The 17,326-nt window shown below is 35.8% G+C and overlaps 1 protein-coding gene across 3 annotated transcripts; it reads right to left on the reverse strand.

Annotated features, from left to right (window-relative positions):
- Positions 1-7,767, reverse strand: LOC308681450 (RING finger protein 145). 3 transcript variants are annotated; one of them, XM_081350347.1, is made up of 11 exons: positions 7,481-7,767; positions 6,759-7,088; positions 6,568-6,676; positions 6,368-6,459; positions 5,275-5,516; positions 5,031-5,200; positions 4,822-4,962; positions 4,562-4,744; positions 3,681-3,828; positions 3,203-3,559; positions 1-1,532 (listed from the first exon to the last, which is right to left on the reverse strand). In XM_081350347.1, exons 2-11 carry the CDS (start codon positions 6,925-6,927, stop codon positions 1,077-1,079), a joined length of 2,067 nt encoding a protein of 688 aa, XP_081206473.1. In that variant the 5' UTR covers positions 6,928-7,088; positions 7,481-7,767; the 3' UTR covers positions 1-1,076. The 3 variants fall into 3 exon arrangements, with proteins under 3 accessions (XP_081206473.1, XP_081206474.1, XP_081206475.1); XM_081350348.1 differs by having other exon boundaries at positions 7,584-7,657; XM_081350349.1 differs by lacking the exon at positions 6,368-6,459 and having other exon boundaries at positions 7,481-7,657.
- Positions 7,768-17,326: the final 9,559 nt, after the last annotated feature.

Consider the following 17,326-nt stretch of genomic DNA (forward strand, 5'->3'; position numbering starts at 1 on the left):
AAAGCTTGAATTGTGAGGACATTTCTTTTATTTATTCCGTAGCAGAAACAAGCTTCCATAAAAGAAGGCAATGCAATATGATATGAACTTTCAGGAATCTGCAAGTCACTGTGAGTTCTTTAAAAAAAAATCCACAAAGAAAACATCTAGCAATAACTTCAGTAGTTTTAATCATCATAACCATTAAGGCAATTGAAGAAACGCTAAACTGGACATAGAACAGTCTCCAAATCACACTGATACTGGTTTTAAACGAGAACAATTTTTTAATGAGTGTGATTGTATAAGCATTTCATCTTTATTCTCTGCTCTGTGAAACGTAGTCTCAACTGGAATCTCCCCATTAACAATGACCTTTGCTTTGTGCAGTGAACACAACTTTATTGACTGTCTATTATTTTCTGTCTGCTATTGTCTCCCTTCATTTTTGCAGAACTCATCCACAAACCATATTGTAATTGAGAGAATAGTCACCATGACTTGGACACCTTCATTACAACCACATAATTTCAGTTCAAATAAAAACACACAATGGAGTGATTCAGAGAAGTCAGAGGCACAGATATGAACAGTTCTGCATCACTTAGAATGCCATTCACTCACGTACCATAATCGGTCTCTGAAATAACTCAAACAGAAAAGTCCTTTAGATGCCCAAACACCACATACAAACCATAGACTTAGTTAACGGCCAACATGAATTTGTTTGTGTGTGTAACATCTTTCAAGTCTTCCCCTGATTGGACAATCATCCAACATTACACATCTTAACAAATGTCAAGAAGAGATTTTTCAAAATGAATATCATTTGGTATCTATTAAACTAACACTGCTGAGGTGCTGTGATAGGATCAGTCCAAGCACACAATCAGCAGGACGTCTTCTGAGTAAATCATATACCTGCAGTTTTTTCCTGCATTTCTGTCAGTTATTTGTAACCCTGTGCTGTTATGGCTTCCTTTGCTATGTCCCACTTTCTTTGAGCTTTCCTAAGGATGATGATTTCTGCCACTGTCAGTCTGTCTTGTTCCAACGGCAGTTTCTCTGTGTTATGCTTCTCCGGCTGAGCTTATGTTTCAGTCCGCTTCCCTCAGCTCCTGCGAAGCCACTTTAGGATCCCCATCTGATGAGCAGCTTGGTACAGGATTTGCCACGCTTTGGGAATCACCATTAGCACCACAGTGCAAGTGTTGGAGACTCTCTGTGCTACAATTCCTCTCAGAGTTAGGGTATTTCCTGTCAGACTCGTCACAGTTCCTCTCTGGTGAGCAAACATCATCTCCCTGTGATCCCTGCTCCTCCTGCTCCTCCTCCTCCTCCTCCTCATGGGACTCAGGACGAGGGTGTTGCTCTGATGGAGGTGGGTTTGGGTGTGTCGGCTGAGCTTCACCTGCCGTAGCCGTCGGTTTGGCCGAGGAGGGTTTGATGGAGGCATGGCACATGGGGCATGTCTCTTGCACATACAGCCACTTTCTCAAACAGTTGCCATGGAAGAAATGACCACAGTATGTTATCACTGCTGATGTCATGTCCTGCAGGGACAAAAAGGGAAAAAAAAATTTAAATGGTGATGCAAAGTTTAAGTCGATTACTTAGAAGATATTCCCTAGGATCCTATTCTTTTATCATTTATGTTATGCTACCTTTAAAGTATAAAAACTAGGTATGCAACAATACACTCATGTCACGATTCAGTTTCATACACGCTACAGATCTCACAGTCCAACACTCTCACATACTTTGAACAGAGCCAAAATAAAGTTAAAATGGTTTGTTTTTAAAATTATTACTTCTAACACATATGGTAAGCCATTAAAGAGCCCCTATTATGCTTTTTAAGATATTACCTTTCATGCAGTGTGTTGTTTGGCTGTTTGTGAGTGTAAAAGTTCTGATAGTTTTAATCAGTGCACGACAAATGGAGTTATTGTTTCCCAAAAGAAAGAAGCGATTCTAAACTGCCTGAAACAAGTCGTCAGTAATTCCAGTCTTACTTCCTACTCTAACCTACTTAAGTTTGTAACAAATTTGCATAATGCAAGCTTATGGTCTTCATTGGTCGCTGCAGATAACGATGCCATGTTAACTGTTTGTATCACTGCGTTTACAAGCGTGGAGGAAGCCTCCGGAGCTGAAATTAAGATATGGTAAATGGGTGTTTAGTTTCAGACATGCGCTGTAAGTGGCAGACCAATCACAACAGACTGGGCCATCTGACCAATCAGAGCAAAGTAGGCTCTAAGGCCATTTAAACCTGGTATTAAAATGCGTTTTGGTCAATCGGATCACAAGACGACGAGGGAGACACATTCCCGATTACACCTGGTGTTTTAATCTGTCTCTTTTGTCCACTTTCAACCACTTCTGTCCTGATTTCTTCAAGGGGAGGATCTATGGGCGGGACAATGTACGTGCTTTTTCAGATCTCTCGATCTAATGGACGAGAAAAGCTCACGTAATTTTCAAACTTAGGTCTTCAGCCGATGAAGGTTAAATGGCAACCACACTTCCCATAATGTTTATGCCTTGGCTTAGGTCACTAGGTGGAGAGTAGGCGTCTTTTGTGGTTGTTCGAATGAATTTCGTTTTCGACTACCTCTGGAAGTGTCGTCCACTTGTGATCCGATCGACTAAGATGCATCTTAATAACAGGTGTAAACAGAGCCTGTGAAAGGAGGGGTTTAGAGAGACAGAATACTTGATCCATTTGTTTCAGACACTGTGAGAAATGAGGTGATGCTATGTATATTATGATAAAATTAAAGTGTTTCTTGACCCTGGATGCATGTAAACTTATTATAGGTGATCTACAAAACAAAATAAGGAAGTTTAAAATAGAATAATAGGGGCACTTAAAAAGTACTGTTTATTAAGTAGACTTGAATAAGCTTAGATTTGGTCCTTCAACACCAAGCAAAGGGCAATGGTGACACCAGAATATTCATGATTCTGCAGAATTATGTTAAACATGTGCTTGCATTGTATTGCATCTGATGCTAAATAAAATGTCTAAACGATACATGATGCATATTGTCGCTATCCACAATACATAATGTTGGATTTTTGTATAGCGATGTTTTTGTTAGGGGTGTAACAATATATTCTCACAACTTCTACTTCTAGCACATTTGAATATGTTGCAAGTCAACCATGAGGACAAAACTTGATGCATGCAGAAGGCCTGCCTTATGCTTGTTCTGACCTGGAAGCAGATGGCACAGACATCGTTGTGATCCCGTAGCTGCTCTGCACTGGCCCTTGGCAGTACATTGATTTTGCGAGCGGCTTCCTGTCTAAGCAAGAAGCTTTTCCAGCCAGCCTGGGCGCGTAGCCACACATTGCAGTAGGAGTGGATGATAATGACCGACGCTCCCATCCAGCTCCATTCTCCCCACAGTGACTCCCACGCCCCATAAGCCACCACACACACAGCCACCACAAACTCCAGCACTCGACACACTCCGTTCACGTAATAAACAATCTCATCCAAACCGGGCAGGGCTGAACCGCGCCACACTTCCACCATGAACAGGCTGTAGATCAGCAGAGTGCCCGTCACCTAAGAGACATATAAAAGATCACTATCCAGCACAGCATGCTGGGATCTCACTAAAATAAAATGAATTGAAAATTAAATGAATTTTTTAATTTGAATCACAAATTCATAAAACAGAGCATACCTGCAGTGATGTGAGCATACAGCTAGAGACCAAAATCAGCAGCCAGAAATCCATGTTGAAAAACTGGGAGATCTTATAGGCCATGAATCCTGGAAACAGCAGCAGAAACCCACACATAGATAAACCACGCAAGTGCTTCCACACACTCCTGTGGAGAGAGAAAGACCATATTGAACAATTTAGATTTGATCAAGCATTGAAAAAACTGAAATCACAAAAAAACTATGTTAAATTCTCAAATAAAACAGACACTCAAAATAAACACAGAATAGTACTAAAATAACTAAATCAATCAATCAATAAATAATATACAGTATAATACTGGACAAGAAATGTTAAAATCACAGTAAAAACAAAAACAAAAAAACATTCCGGAAATTCAACCCCCAAAGTGTTTTATATAATACTGTTTAAAAGTTTGTGGTCAGAAAGATATACATAAAAAAGATGCATTAAATTGATTAAAAGTTAATGTAAAGTGACTGATATTTATAAGGTTGCAAATATTTCTATTTAAAATAAATGCTGTACTTTCTATTCATCAAATTTATCACCGTTTCTACAAAAATACTAGACCGCAAAATCACTCAACATTGATATAACATTTGGTGTTTCTTGAGCATCAAATCAGCATATTACAATCATTTGAACAATCATTACAATCATTACATCATTGAAGTAATATTTCACAAATCACAATGTAACTAAGTATTATATCTTATATATCTTATCAGTGAATTAAATACATGAATTAAATGGACGATTCCAACGTGTGTGCAAAGTTTCAAGAGTTTTATGAGCATGTTAAGGGCCCCAAAAGTGCACGAAAGGTAGAATTACTTTTTTTACCGCCCGTCAAGGCTTGGGCCCTAATTACATACCTGTTTCTACTGGCTCCAAGCCCCAACACAACAGGCTCTGTGATCTCACTCATGCTTTGTAGAGTAGATGTGAGAACGATGAAGAGGATGATGAAGAGCAGAAAGCAGCGCTGTAAAGCTGCCATGTCCAATAACCCAGTCTGCAGGGCCAGCAGCAGCAGAGTCACCCCCTCTGTCACACCCCTATAATATATTAGAAACATACACATTTGAACTGAGCAAACACATGCACACAATAAATGTACACTATCTTCTCTTACCTGTGCATGACATTATGGTTCTGGAGAGCGTTGAATCCTCCGAGGTAGAACTTACAGAGACTCAGGAGTCCCAGAGCCGTATAAGACACCACGAATGTTAGGCCGAGCAGGGAGTATGGGCTAGCACAGCATTCAGATACACTGTAAAACACACACACGTCAGATTCAATTAACATTACATATGGCAGATTGAGCACCCTGCAGTTTACCTGGTCAGGAGGTAGAGAAGCGGCCCCTGTTGGACAGTAGCGATAGTGCCAAAATTGGTGATCAGTTGCACTCCGAACAGCACAAACCAGAAGACACTAAACAATACAGGCACAGCAAAGCCATGCCAGAGAGACACTCCGACTGCCATCAGTCTGTATAACTCAGTCACCTACAGAAACAACAGAGTTTGAGAAAAGAAGAGCCGAGACGATGTATGTAGATGCAGGTGTGTTAGTGTTTTACCTCTATTTCCATTATTTCTCTGTAAGTGGCTCTGGCCAGTCTGTATGGCACAAAGAGGTTGGCGAGGAGAAAGACGGCAACCTCGGCCCCTGTGATCATCATGGACACAGAGGAGAGCGTGAGGAGCCAGTCCAGAGGGACAGAAACCACACGTGCCAGAAGAGGGAGCAAGTGTGCTGAGAACAGCCACACACGTTGAGTCCGCATAAGGAACGCGCACAGCGTGCTGATAATTATCTGACCTGCAGGTGATCACACACAGATGCATTTTACAGTAAAAGACAATAATCAATACTGATATCCACAAATATTTCAAAGATAACTGGGCCATTGCACAAACCATACAAAAATACAAATATATATATATATATATATATATATATTATATTATATTATATTATATTATATTATATATATATATATATATATATATATATATATATATATATATACACACACACATATATACACACACATATATACACACACACATATTTACAAACTTTAATGTTAGATGTGATTAATTGCGATTTGTGGTCTGGTTGGTTATTACAGCAAGTAATTAAAAAAATGGTTATATGTAGTGGCTATAAACAAAATAGTATTTGGACACTTAAGCCACAATTAAGAATGTTAGAAATCAGGGGCATTTATTACATATTACATAGCACAAACACACTTTTTAATCAAAATATTTCACAAAATAAAGTTTGTCATGTTTCAAGGTTCCATAATAAGCAATAGAGAAACTGTTCAAAATGAAGACAAAAACAGAAAGTCTTAGACGATTTCTGGTTGTCAAACGTTTTAAATATAAATATGTTTATTCACTGACTTTACACAGCCAAGAAAATTTTGTTTTGAGAAGGGATCTAGCATAATTTGTTTCGAATGCTACTTGGTCTGATATTTCGTATTTAATGCAACAAAATTCAGACATTTTTAAGCGTAACTTAAGTGTCCAAACTTTATTGAGGCCCACTGTATCATATTGTGTAATCTAATGCAATTGAACTAATACATATTTAAGAGTAGTTTAAAGGTCCAAGTGCTTTAAGGCATCACCGTAAGGTTTGTGATACTCGTAACTTACTGGTGAGTGCAGTCACGAAACGGTTCAATGCTGGAGAGTCCAAAAAGATTGCCCCATCATACCCATACTGAGCTTCACCTCTTACATAATCTCTGTCAACAAAATAAAACCTTTTGAAAAACGTCAAACAAATAACTCTACCATATTTATTTCCACCCTTCAAAAATGTGCAATGACCAAAATCACGTTCATATTTTTACCTGACAATCTGATGACCCATGTAAAGTAGCAGGGCACAGAGAACATGCAGATAGAGCTGGATAATATGTCCAAGTGGCAACAGCAGCACCACAGCACTTACTATGTGACCTGCAGGACAAACCCAACAATTCATTGCATTTTAAGCTAATACTGCAATAATGTTAACTCATAATTATCACATAATATTTACCCAAGTAATATATGTTCCAGATGACATATTTGTACTTGAAGAGCATGTCTTCAGTCCTCGCTTTGAGATGATCCGTGAAGCTGTCAATGTCACATTTATACAGCATGTCCAACACCAAGATACTGGGCACCCTGAGGACAACATTAGCTACCTCTTCTAGTCGTGGCATCTTAACACTGACAAAATAACCACCTGCACCATGTAGGAAGACTGTCACATTATGACATTTTCATAAGATCCAGATCTTGTATTCTGCTTCGGTTTGGCTGAACTCTTGAAAACGTTAAAGCCATCTCTCAGTGTGGTTAATCAGTAGATCCCATGTGAAAACTGTGGGAAGAGAAACGATGACATATATGACATAGCGTCTTTGATTGCTCGCAAGACACAACAATCCTTCCGGGTTATTTTCTGACGTTCAGCAAAAAGACTTCATGCAAAATGCTGATACGAACACATCTTAAACCAGTGTCTTAGCTGCTCTCCAGGGCCTACTCGGACGGGTTTAAATGGGTATTGGGAACTTTACAGCTATAGCCAGGCAGGGAGACAATCTAGAACAGCTGAAGACAAGACTAGCAGCCAGGACACCATCTTAAACTAGCAAAACTTCTTAATACATGGTGTAATTCAATCCTGCTTTAAAGTTATCTGATGGAAAATAACACAAACTGTCACTTTTTTCATATTTCAATGTATTTTTAAAGACGGTTGCCTCCCACCTCCAGTGTGTGTGTTATAGCAGCATGGCAGCTCGCGGTCTTTCGTCGCAAAACAAAAGAGCTTCGACACAATTCATCCTCGAAAAATAAACAGTTCCCACACCTGTCACAACCACACACTGGTTGTACCGTCAACTGCAAATACACGACTTCCTTTCCTCCATTCCCTTCTTCTTTATTTTTTAAAACAGTGGATGAAAAACTACACTATTGCATTACCGCCATCTACTGTTTACAATACCGCCGCCGACCAGAGACTGTCCCTGTCTTCAGCTCCGCTAGCATCCACTTTGAGCCCGTCACAGCCCAGAGCTAGCTAAATACCTATACAAAATCTACATTTATATAGATACTTCACTCTCCATATATGTCATGTTCTTTTTTTTTTTATCTAACTGTCAAACAATCCAAAGCCACCTCATCCTATTTATTTTCTGAGCCCAACCATCACAGACTGTCACTCACAATAGGTAGCCTAGCCTACTTAATATCCTTCTTAAATGCCTATACATTGAACTTTTTAAATTGTAACTTGATTTCATACTGATCCAAATCATATTATATCAGAGTCTTCAATTAGCATATTAGGCCAGCCACAAAAACATTAAAGCTGTCCCATGATTTTTATCACTTTTTCCTTTTAGCATTGTGAATGGCTGTCCATTTTGGCCTTCAAATAGCCTTTTAAATTAGGCTACTATTTAATAACGCTCATCATCTACAGAGAGAAATTGCTACTTAATTACATCAAATACACACATAACAATGAAAGTAGTATGCATCAAGGATTGTGAATATATTTTACATCTTTTTGTGTTATATTTCTTTATGCAATAATTCATGTTCAATGTTATTTATCATTTATTAATGTAGCTATTCAACTGTTAGGCACTGTGAGTTTTGCTACAGTTCCCAGTGTCAATAAAAAATTAAAGTTTTTAAAACCCTAGGTTATTATAAGACAGCAGTAAAAAAGCATAATATTAATAAATAACATAAAAAATCTGACATTAATGAACATTAAAAGGTGGTTTATAACACTATTCTGTAGCACTTTCAAAGCATGGTTCTTTAGAACCTTATAAAATGGTTCTATTTGGCGTGAAAAGGGTTCTGCTGTTAAAAGCCGAAGAATCCGAGCACTGTTTAGAACCTTAAGAGTAGCCTATATTTCACTTAATCTCTCCTGCTCCCATCATAAAGCCTTAATTTATTAACTTTTGGTTGTATTGAATATAAATATCTACCATTTTTTCTTTGTTCCATTAATCCTCTGATTCTAATGTATTTTTTTAATTATTGATTTAATCTCTGATCTGCTATGTGTTATTTAAATATGAAATGTCAAATACTTGTTTTGCAACAATGTCTGCTTCCTCATTCTCCTCCACACGCATGAAATCTAAAGCACAAAAAACATTCGTACCTCTACATTTCCTTGATGTAATATACATATATAAATATAATTTGGCCTATTGAATTTTCAACATCATGTCCTCTTTTGTTTCTGACTGGTAGAACCGGAGTCTGCTGTGACATTGTTTCATTTATCTACTGCACGGCCTGCATTTTTAAGCACCGTAGTGCCATGTGTAATGGTCTAGAACAAATTCATGAGAGCTTTAGTCATAACCAAGCAAATATTTAAAAAACAATTCAATCACATCTAAACATCACTTTTATTCTTTCAACCAACAACTGAAGACAGCGTATATTCATTTAAATCTAATAATTTGCACAGCGCTTGTGAAGTTGTCCTTATTGTCACCTTAAAAATTTCCAATGTTCCCCAATTATTGAATTTCAGTTGTATTATTTTTAAATTAGGACAGCATACTGGCATTTCCAAAGCATGCTGTATAATTGGAAATTTGTCAAAAATAAGGATGATTATAGTGAAAATAGCGTATGTACATAAAATTAAGAATTACAATAAAATATAAAATGGGCAAATAAAGTAAACTGAAGTGTTGAACATCATACATCTTTCTTGCTACAAATGACATTAGAAATTGTAAGAACTAATGAAAGAATTTTAATAGAGGATGCTAATATGAGTTATGGGCTGACCACTAGTAAAATTAAAAAAGAGAATTTCCGCTACCGCATTAACCTAACTGATTTTGCACAAGCAGTTTACAGGAAATAAAGGCAAGGTCCACTTCTGCTAATTTCAGTAATCGGCGCTTTCTTCTTGGTCATGCGTCTCAACTGTGACATCAGTTTTTGGGAAGGCATCATCACACCACCAGAGTCATCGAACACTGACCTCAGATAACCTTGACCTAAGGAGAGCACACACATTGAGCGTTTTAGAATGGTAACTATTAAAATACAGTGCAGGTAAAAAGCAGTGGGTGCAGTAAAGGTCTGAGTCTCTGTGAGCAAGGGGGAGAGGAAATGGGCTCAGTGACCTTTGCAGCCAATTTCCCCTGTGTTCAAACAGCAGCATGAAAGCCAGGTCTGTTTCTGAAGTCTGTGCAAAATGTCAATTGCAACTTATCCCACCAGCAGAAAGAATTTGCTCTGAAAGTAGATTCCCTTATTGTGGCCGTCAGCTTTCAAGTCATTGCACATGGATGGTTTGACCCTATCCTCACTCCTTATGGATAGGACATACGAATGATTTAGAGATTTTCAAAATGATTTAAAAATGAATAAAAAAAACTTTGCACCATCCTCCATCCTAACTTTTCTATTGCTCCGGTATTTGATATCCTTCATAAAATGTACTGAAACTGATTTCATCTCTCAATTCACCCAAAAATGAAAATTATCCCATAATTAAGGTTACTCACCCTCAAGCCATCCTATGTGGCTTTCTTCTTTCAGCCAAACACAATCAGAGTTATATTAAAAAATATCCTAGCTCTTCCAAGCTTTATAATAATAATATATAGTGAGTAGCACCTGAGATTTTGAATCCCAAAAAAAGCGCATCCGTCCATAATAAAAGTAGCCTAATCCATATGTCTCCTAAAGGCTTTCTGCAAAGTGTTTTTGTAAGAACAATGTCCATATTTATAACTTTATCAACTATAATCATTGACTTTCAGTAGCGGCATTACATTTTTTATACATTTTATGTAAAAAAAAATAGGCTTACTGAATAATTTCCATATCATCATTTGAAGTGATGAAACACCTCGGTGGAACACAAAAGAAAAAATATCCAAAACAACACTGTATGAAGCAGAAAAACATTTTTCAAAAAATATCTTCTTTAATGTTCCACAGAAAAAAGAAAGTCATGCAGGGTTGGAAGAACATGAGGGTGAGTAAATGATGACTGAACTCTTTGTTTTTTTGGTGATCTAACCATTTAAGGTGACAATTGCAGGTTACCGCTATGCTAATAGTTCTCACTCCACCACAAATAAACTATTTCCATCATAATATTAGTAACTGAGCTGATGTTTCCTTTAGATACAAAATGAAAATAGGCTAATGAAAAACAACCATCATATCCGCACAGGCAGGTAGTTTAAATACCGAGCCGTCAATGAAACTATCTGTTTCAGGAAGGAGGGTGTGAAATGCTCAATGACTTCATTTTACAGTAAGCGATAGATGGAAGTAGTGTGGGGAGTGGAACAACTGTATTCATGGTTTTGACACCACACCTCATAATGATGCAATATACATGTATCAATCAGCAGAAAATTCCATATGACCATTTTTAAACTATTTTTGTCTGAGATTTCAGTTTATGTAAACATGACTTTGCACATGTAGGTTCCACATGTGCCATTTCCATTTCCTTTATGGAAACACATTGCGCTCAGTCTCTGCCAGTCACTGCTCTTGTCATGAAACTGCTCTTTTGCAATAAGGGGAATTCCTAGTTCCTTCGCTGACAAGCCTTTTTTTCTCTCTCTCTCTATCCGTCTCCCCTTTTCCTTTTTTTTGTTTTATGGGAACTGAGGGCTGAACCAGTGAGATGTTTTTCCTCAGAAGCGCTTTGTATTGATTCATTATGAGGGGGCGGGAGATTCCCTCCCACTGCTTCCTTCTTACTGGGAAGTGATTGCAGGCTTTACGGTACTGAAAGAGCATGAGGGAGTGAGTGAGTGAGTGAGTGAGTGTAAGAGGGAAATAGAAAGAGAGAGAGAGAGAGATATTTAAGCTGAAAGAACTCATCAGAAGTCATATATTCAGAAGTCACAAGAACAGCGCTCATCTCTGGCTTTACATGTGAGTTACTGGAGACTCCAATGGCAAAAAAAAGGATTGTGGATTTTAAAGCAACAGCTTGATCCATGATAGTACCAGAATGAGAGATAGCTATGAAGTCGCCCCTGACAAGCTGGGATAAGCGTGACTTTCTTTATCAGATAAGTATTTGATGTTTAGTATGACATGTATTTTGGGAGAAAAATACTTGTAAAATTAATTATGAGAGATGTGTGGTGTGTAAAAAAATTTTTTTACTGGCTCTATAAAATACGAAAAATATTACTGTGTTGTTATGTGATTTCTAATCATTTAACTGTAATGTCAGAGTTGTACACTTACACAGAGTTTAGTTTTTATATCAACTCAAAATGTGGCATGTAGTTCATGAGAGAATAGGAAAATATAATAATAGATATTTCAGGTTCTTCAGAGGGGGTTTCCAACTGTGCACCCATCAGGGCAGTTCGACTGGTTCATTGCCTTTATTGGGAAGAGACAGTTTCCTGAAAGTCCTCAGGTGTGGCAGGTACTCTGTTAAGGACATGAAGTTCAGTGCTTTTTCGTAGCAGTTAAGTAATGATCAAACATTAAACAAATATGTGATGGAGATAACATTGAGACAAAAACCTGAGTTGGATTACATCACTGACCCTTTGGCCTTCCCAGAGATTGATGAATTTATAAGCTGCAACAACCCAAAAGCTCTGAAACGGTCAAAATATCAGAACACCTTGGTTGTTTGTTCATGTATTTTTAAAAAAAAGCTTTGAGAAGCTTTCGGTTTGGATTTCTGAGTGGAAATTAACCATTTTAATACACTTGACGGGCAACAGCATTTCTTTATCATTACCATATGAGTGTAATTTTTTTATTTATTTTTGAAGTTTAGTAAATGCTGACAAAATATGTTTTGAGCACTTAGCCCTGAGAACTGAATTCCATAGATGGTGTTCATAAAGAGTTCATCTATGGGCTCAGTTCTTCTGGTATTGTGTTTAATATCTGCAACAACAACAACAAAAAAAGTACCAAGAAAACATTAAATACGTAAACTTACTTATATTTCCATTTTATTCTATCACTGTAAGAAGTAACTTCTGGAAAAACTGTTTTATATTTCTTGTTTATGTTTATATATATATATATATATATATATATATATATATATATATATATATATATATATATATATATATATATATATATATATATATATATATATATATATATATATATATATATATATATATATATATATATATATATATATGTATATATATGTATAAGAAAAGGTAAATAAAACAGGTTTGTCACAAGTTACTTCTTACCGTACAATAAGTTACAATGCCGTAGTCAGTGGTAGACTTTTGAGCTTTAGTGAGGTATATTTTTTACATGTTGTGTTCCAATAAATGTTTACAAATCATTCAAACCACCTTCCTGTATTCTTTGCTTTTTATTTATTTGTTTATTCATTTTTTTTTAAGTTTTAGTATTTTTAATGCACACTCACATTTATCAGACACTCTGGGTGCGCTTATCAAATGAACAAAGTCTGTCCACTGCTTCCGTGATCCATGAATGTCCTTTTTCAAGTTCTGGGGGCACCTATAGTGAACAACAGCATATAGGTCAAATGTTCAGCAGTGCCTTTTAGATGGTTTATGATTCGTGTGTCCTACATTTATGACATATGTCTCTAGGTTGGATATACATGGCCAGATTTTCAAAAAAAGCCAGTGGTGAGCTGACATATGCAAACGATGCACTGACTCCCACGCTGTAACCGCAGGCATGTCTTATCTCTTATTCCCAGCAAATGACTCAGGATCAATTCCTTGGAAATCTGGAGTAATGGACACTCCCAACACAAATGTCCAAAACCTGTCCAAATATCATAATGACCCAACACGGACCTTCATTGCAAAGTCTAATAATAGTATTAGAGTGGTGTTAGTGGCTTCTCCTGACATTATACCTACATAGAGACTTGTATGATAATAGCTCATTCTCATTTGATTTTCAAATTTTCATCAAATTTGTTTTATTGAAGGGTTATTTGCAAATTTGTTAAATATGTATTTTTTCTTTGTTGGCAATAACAAATATAGGCCTACTGTTATAAAAAGTTTATATTATTTTTTTACATATCGAAAACAAATAATTTTTGTATCAAAAGTACAGTATCATGGGCACTTTGAAGATGGGAATATGATAACAGTATACAGTATATTTCACTGAAAAAAAAGTATTGGTGTAGAATTTACTAACAATTTCCACTCAGAAATTGCTACAAATAGTAACGGATTGAATTAAATATGTAATTTTGAAGTACAATGACTAAAATATATATATATATATATATATATATATATATATATATATATATATATATTTTTATGTAAAACATTCTCCAATAATCTTTGAAAGAATTTTTTTTTTTACCGTGTAGTGTGTGTAAATAAAAAAAACCTGTAGAGTGTCAAATTAAATTGTGGTTAAATAAAAAATCTACCAAAATTGTGAAACTCAAATTGTGACAGATCCAATACAAAGATTTTTTACAATATATACAGTATATATATATAAATTATATTGTATAATTAAATTTTTGTTATCTACAAGGTCTGAGAGTGGATTTTGTACAAGTAAATAGATTAGGCCTTAGTTCAGTTAGGACATTATAGCTTTTATAAACGTGTGTGAAAAAACATTACTGGTGTGCATCTTGATTCAAAACATATATTATGATATGTCAGTTCAAGTTGCTTTCAGTTAAAACAGCTCAAACGTGCATTTTAGTCTGGGACCATATAGGCTTAAGCATTCTCTGTGAAACCTGGGGTATAAGTATTCCTATTTACACTATTTATTCTTTGCATCAGCATCTATATACATACATATATCTACATTAAATCATCTAAATAATCACTCAGATTTTTTTATCCCAATCAAATAAGCTGACAGATAGATATAAACATACATTACAGCAAGAGTCACACTATAAGATTATTACACTCTCTTTTGCTTCTTCTTTTTCTTTTCTTTTACTCACACTATGGAAGACTTGTCTCCTTTTGCAGAACCTTCTTTTCCACCCTTTATTCCTGTTCACCCACATGAGGGTTCCCTCGCACTAAAAACTCGCCGTTCTGATAGCTGATCCTCACAGCTGTGCTGGGGTAAGTGCCCTGCACCCGCCTTAGATCCTCTTTCACAAAGTCTGGAAGCTCTCAGTTCACAGCGAACACTCTTGGAGTTTCCCCCAGTGCAGCTCATCAGGGGGGTGAACCCTTCTGGCCATGCTTCACTAGACGTCTCATGGTGACTAAATCCTGGGACTTGTTTTGGAGCAACATTTGGCAGAGAAAGCACACTTGATTGCTGGCAATATAGGACTAAAAGAAACCGTTTGGTTTGGTCCATATAAATGGTGGTACTCAGCTGTGTCCTTATAGCTCCTGATGCTTTGTGTGTAAAGGGTCACTGGCCCCTGCATATGGTTGTAATCTTGGAAGCAAAAAGTGGCCATGGGTCGTCCAATGAGGAGCCACCGTCAACATGGAATAGCTCGGCTGATATAAGTTTGGATGAAATAAATAAATCCCACATGTAGAACAATTCTGGGTATGTCTAAACAAAAGTACATACAACCTTACAATGTAAACAAACAAAGTAAACATTGAAAAACACACATAATTGGTAAGGAAGCAGTGTGATAGTTCTGATTATGACATTTTGGAAGAATCATTGAAACGGAAATTTTATTAAAACGGCTGCATAAGAAAAATTGGTAACACTTTACTATAAGGTTAATTAGTAACATTAGTTATCTGCCTTAGTTAACATAAATGAACAATACTTCTAAAGCATTTATTAATCTTAGTTAATATTAGTTTCAACATTTACTAATACATTATTAAAAACAAAGGTTGTATTTGTTAACATTAACCCACTGTGACCTAACATGAACAAACAATGAACAGCTGTATTTTTATTTACTAACATTAACAAATATTAATAAACACTGTAACAAATGTATTGCTCATTGTTAGTTTATGTTAATTAATACATATGTTAACTAATGAACCTTTTTGTAAAGTATTACCGAAAATTGGTTCCACTTCAAATTAATAAATTAAATAAATCGTTTGATACAATGCACCTATTATACAGACAAGTTTGTACATTGTACATATTTAAAAAATACCTCCATGTAATTAATTCATTCATTTCCGTATAAGAATTTAAGTCAAAGTGAAACATTGAAAACCAAGAACTTACTACGGCATCTGATTAAGCAATGTAATGTTAATTACTCATGTCATGAAAATGGAAAATAAAGTTAATCATGTCAAGACATTGCTTTTCTGTGTAACACACATTATGCAACAAATGGCATAACAAAGGGTTTTGGTAACCAAGCACCACATAACATCAATAAGATGTAGCCGTCGTCTTATCAGTCATGCCATGAACAGGACTGGTATTACTGAGCATAAATAATCTGTTCTTACAAGCTGCATTGTGAGTGATTTTCTGGATATATTGTTAATCTTTAAAAAAATTCTAAGTTCCCTTCATAAGCATATAGAAGTAGGTCCTTATACATCCACACAGATGGATACTGCCAGGACAACATATTTAGTTATAAAATATTAGAATGTATTCACTAACAAACACAGAGATAATTATTTTAATAATATGCATTATATTAGTTAAGGAAGTATCAACCTAAGGATAAATTGTAAAGGATAACTGTGTGTAACATCAGAAATGACTAATTTACCACATGAGGCCGTCAGTTGAACTCTCTGACTGCTGTAGTTGTTGCATTTGTGGAAGTTTTGGTATTTCATTTCATCACTTTCCAGAACTTATGACATCTTGAGCTTATCGCAGATCAAACAAAGGACACGATCTAAATCTAAAAACACAGAGCATTCATAAAACAAGAATGAGTAACAATTCATCCTTTGATTTTGATAAGCTTATTGTTAATTGTGATGTGCATTTTCAATAAACGATAGCCTAGCCTACTAAAAGTATTTTACATATCTCGTCTGAAAAAAATGACTTACGGTAATTCAGATAATGTTTTTAGCGCATCATGTGCAGTCAATAGTCTGTCCAGTAGGTGGTCTGTTCTCACTTTGGAACATAAACAGTGAGATTAACAAACACATTTAGGTATTAGCAATTAATAGTAGCCTACATAGATCAAATGAAAAATATTTATGGGAAAAAATTGCTTAAATCATTGTCATTTGAAAAAATACAAATTCACAAAATATAAATACAAGTAGGCCTACCATTACCAGTAAATGACTGAAACAGTAAAATAAAGAACAGAGAGATATTCAAAAAATCTAAGTATAAATTAAATTAGAATTATATATTTATAATTTATAAATGCATATATTATTTGTTTATGTTTATTGGAATGTTAACAGAATGTTATAAAATGTATTAAATTGGAAGACATAATACATTTATAATTATTCATAATTATACAGATCATAACAGGCCTACAAAATAGACAAATGTCGCAAAGCTAATAAAGAAATAAGAATAAAAGAAACAGTTGTGTTCTTGTGAATGGCATATTCCTTATGGATGCCTCTGAGCCCCACCTCCTCCTGGATCACAATAGATTCGTCCAAACGCATC

Source organism: Scardinius erythrophthalmus (assembly GCF_964197995.2).
Source record: "Scardinius erythrophthalmus genome assembly, chromosome: 21".
Taxonomy (NCBI): Eukaryota; Metazoa; Chordata; class Actinopteri; order Cypriniformes; family Leuciscidae; genus Scardinius; species Scardinius erythrophthalmus.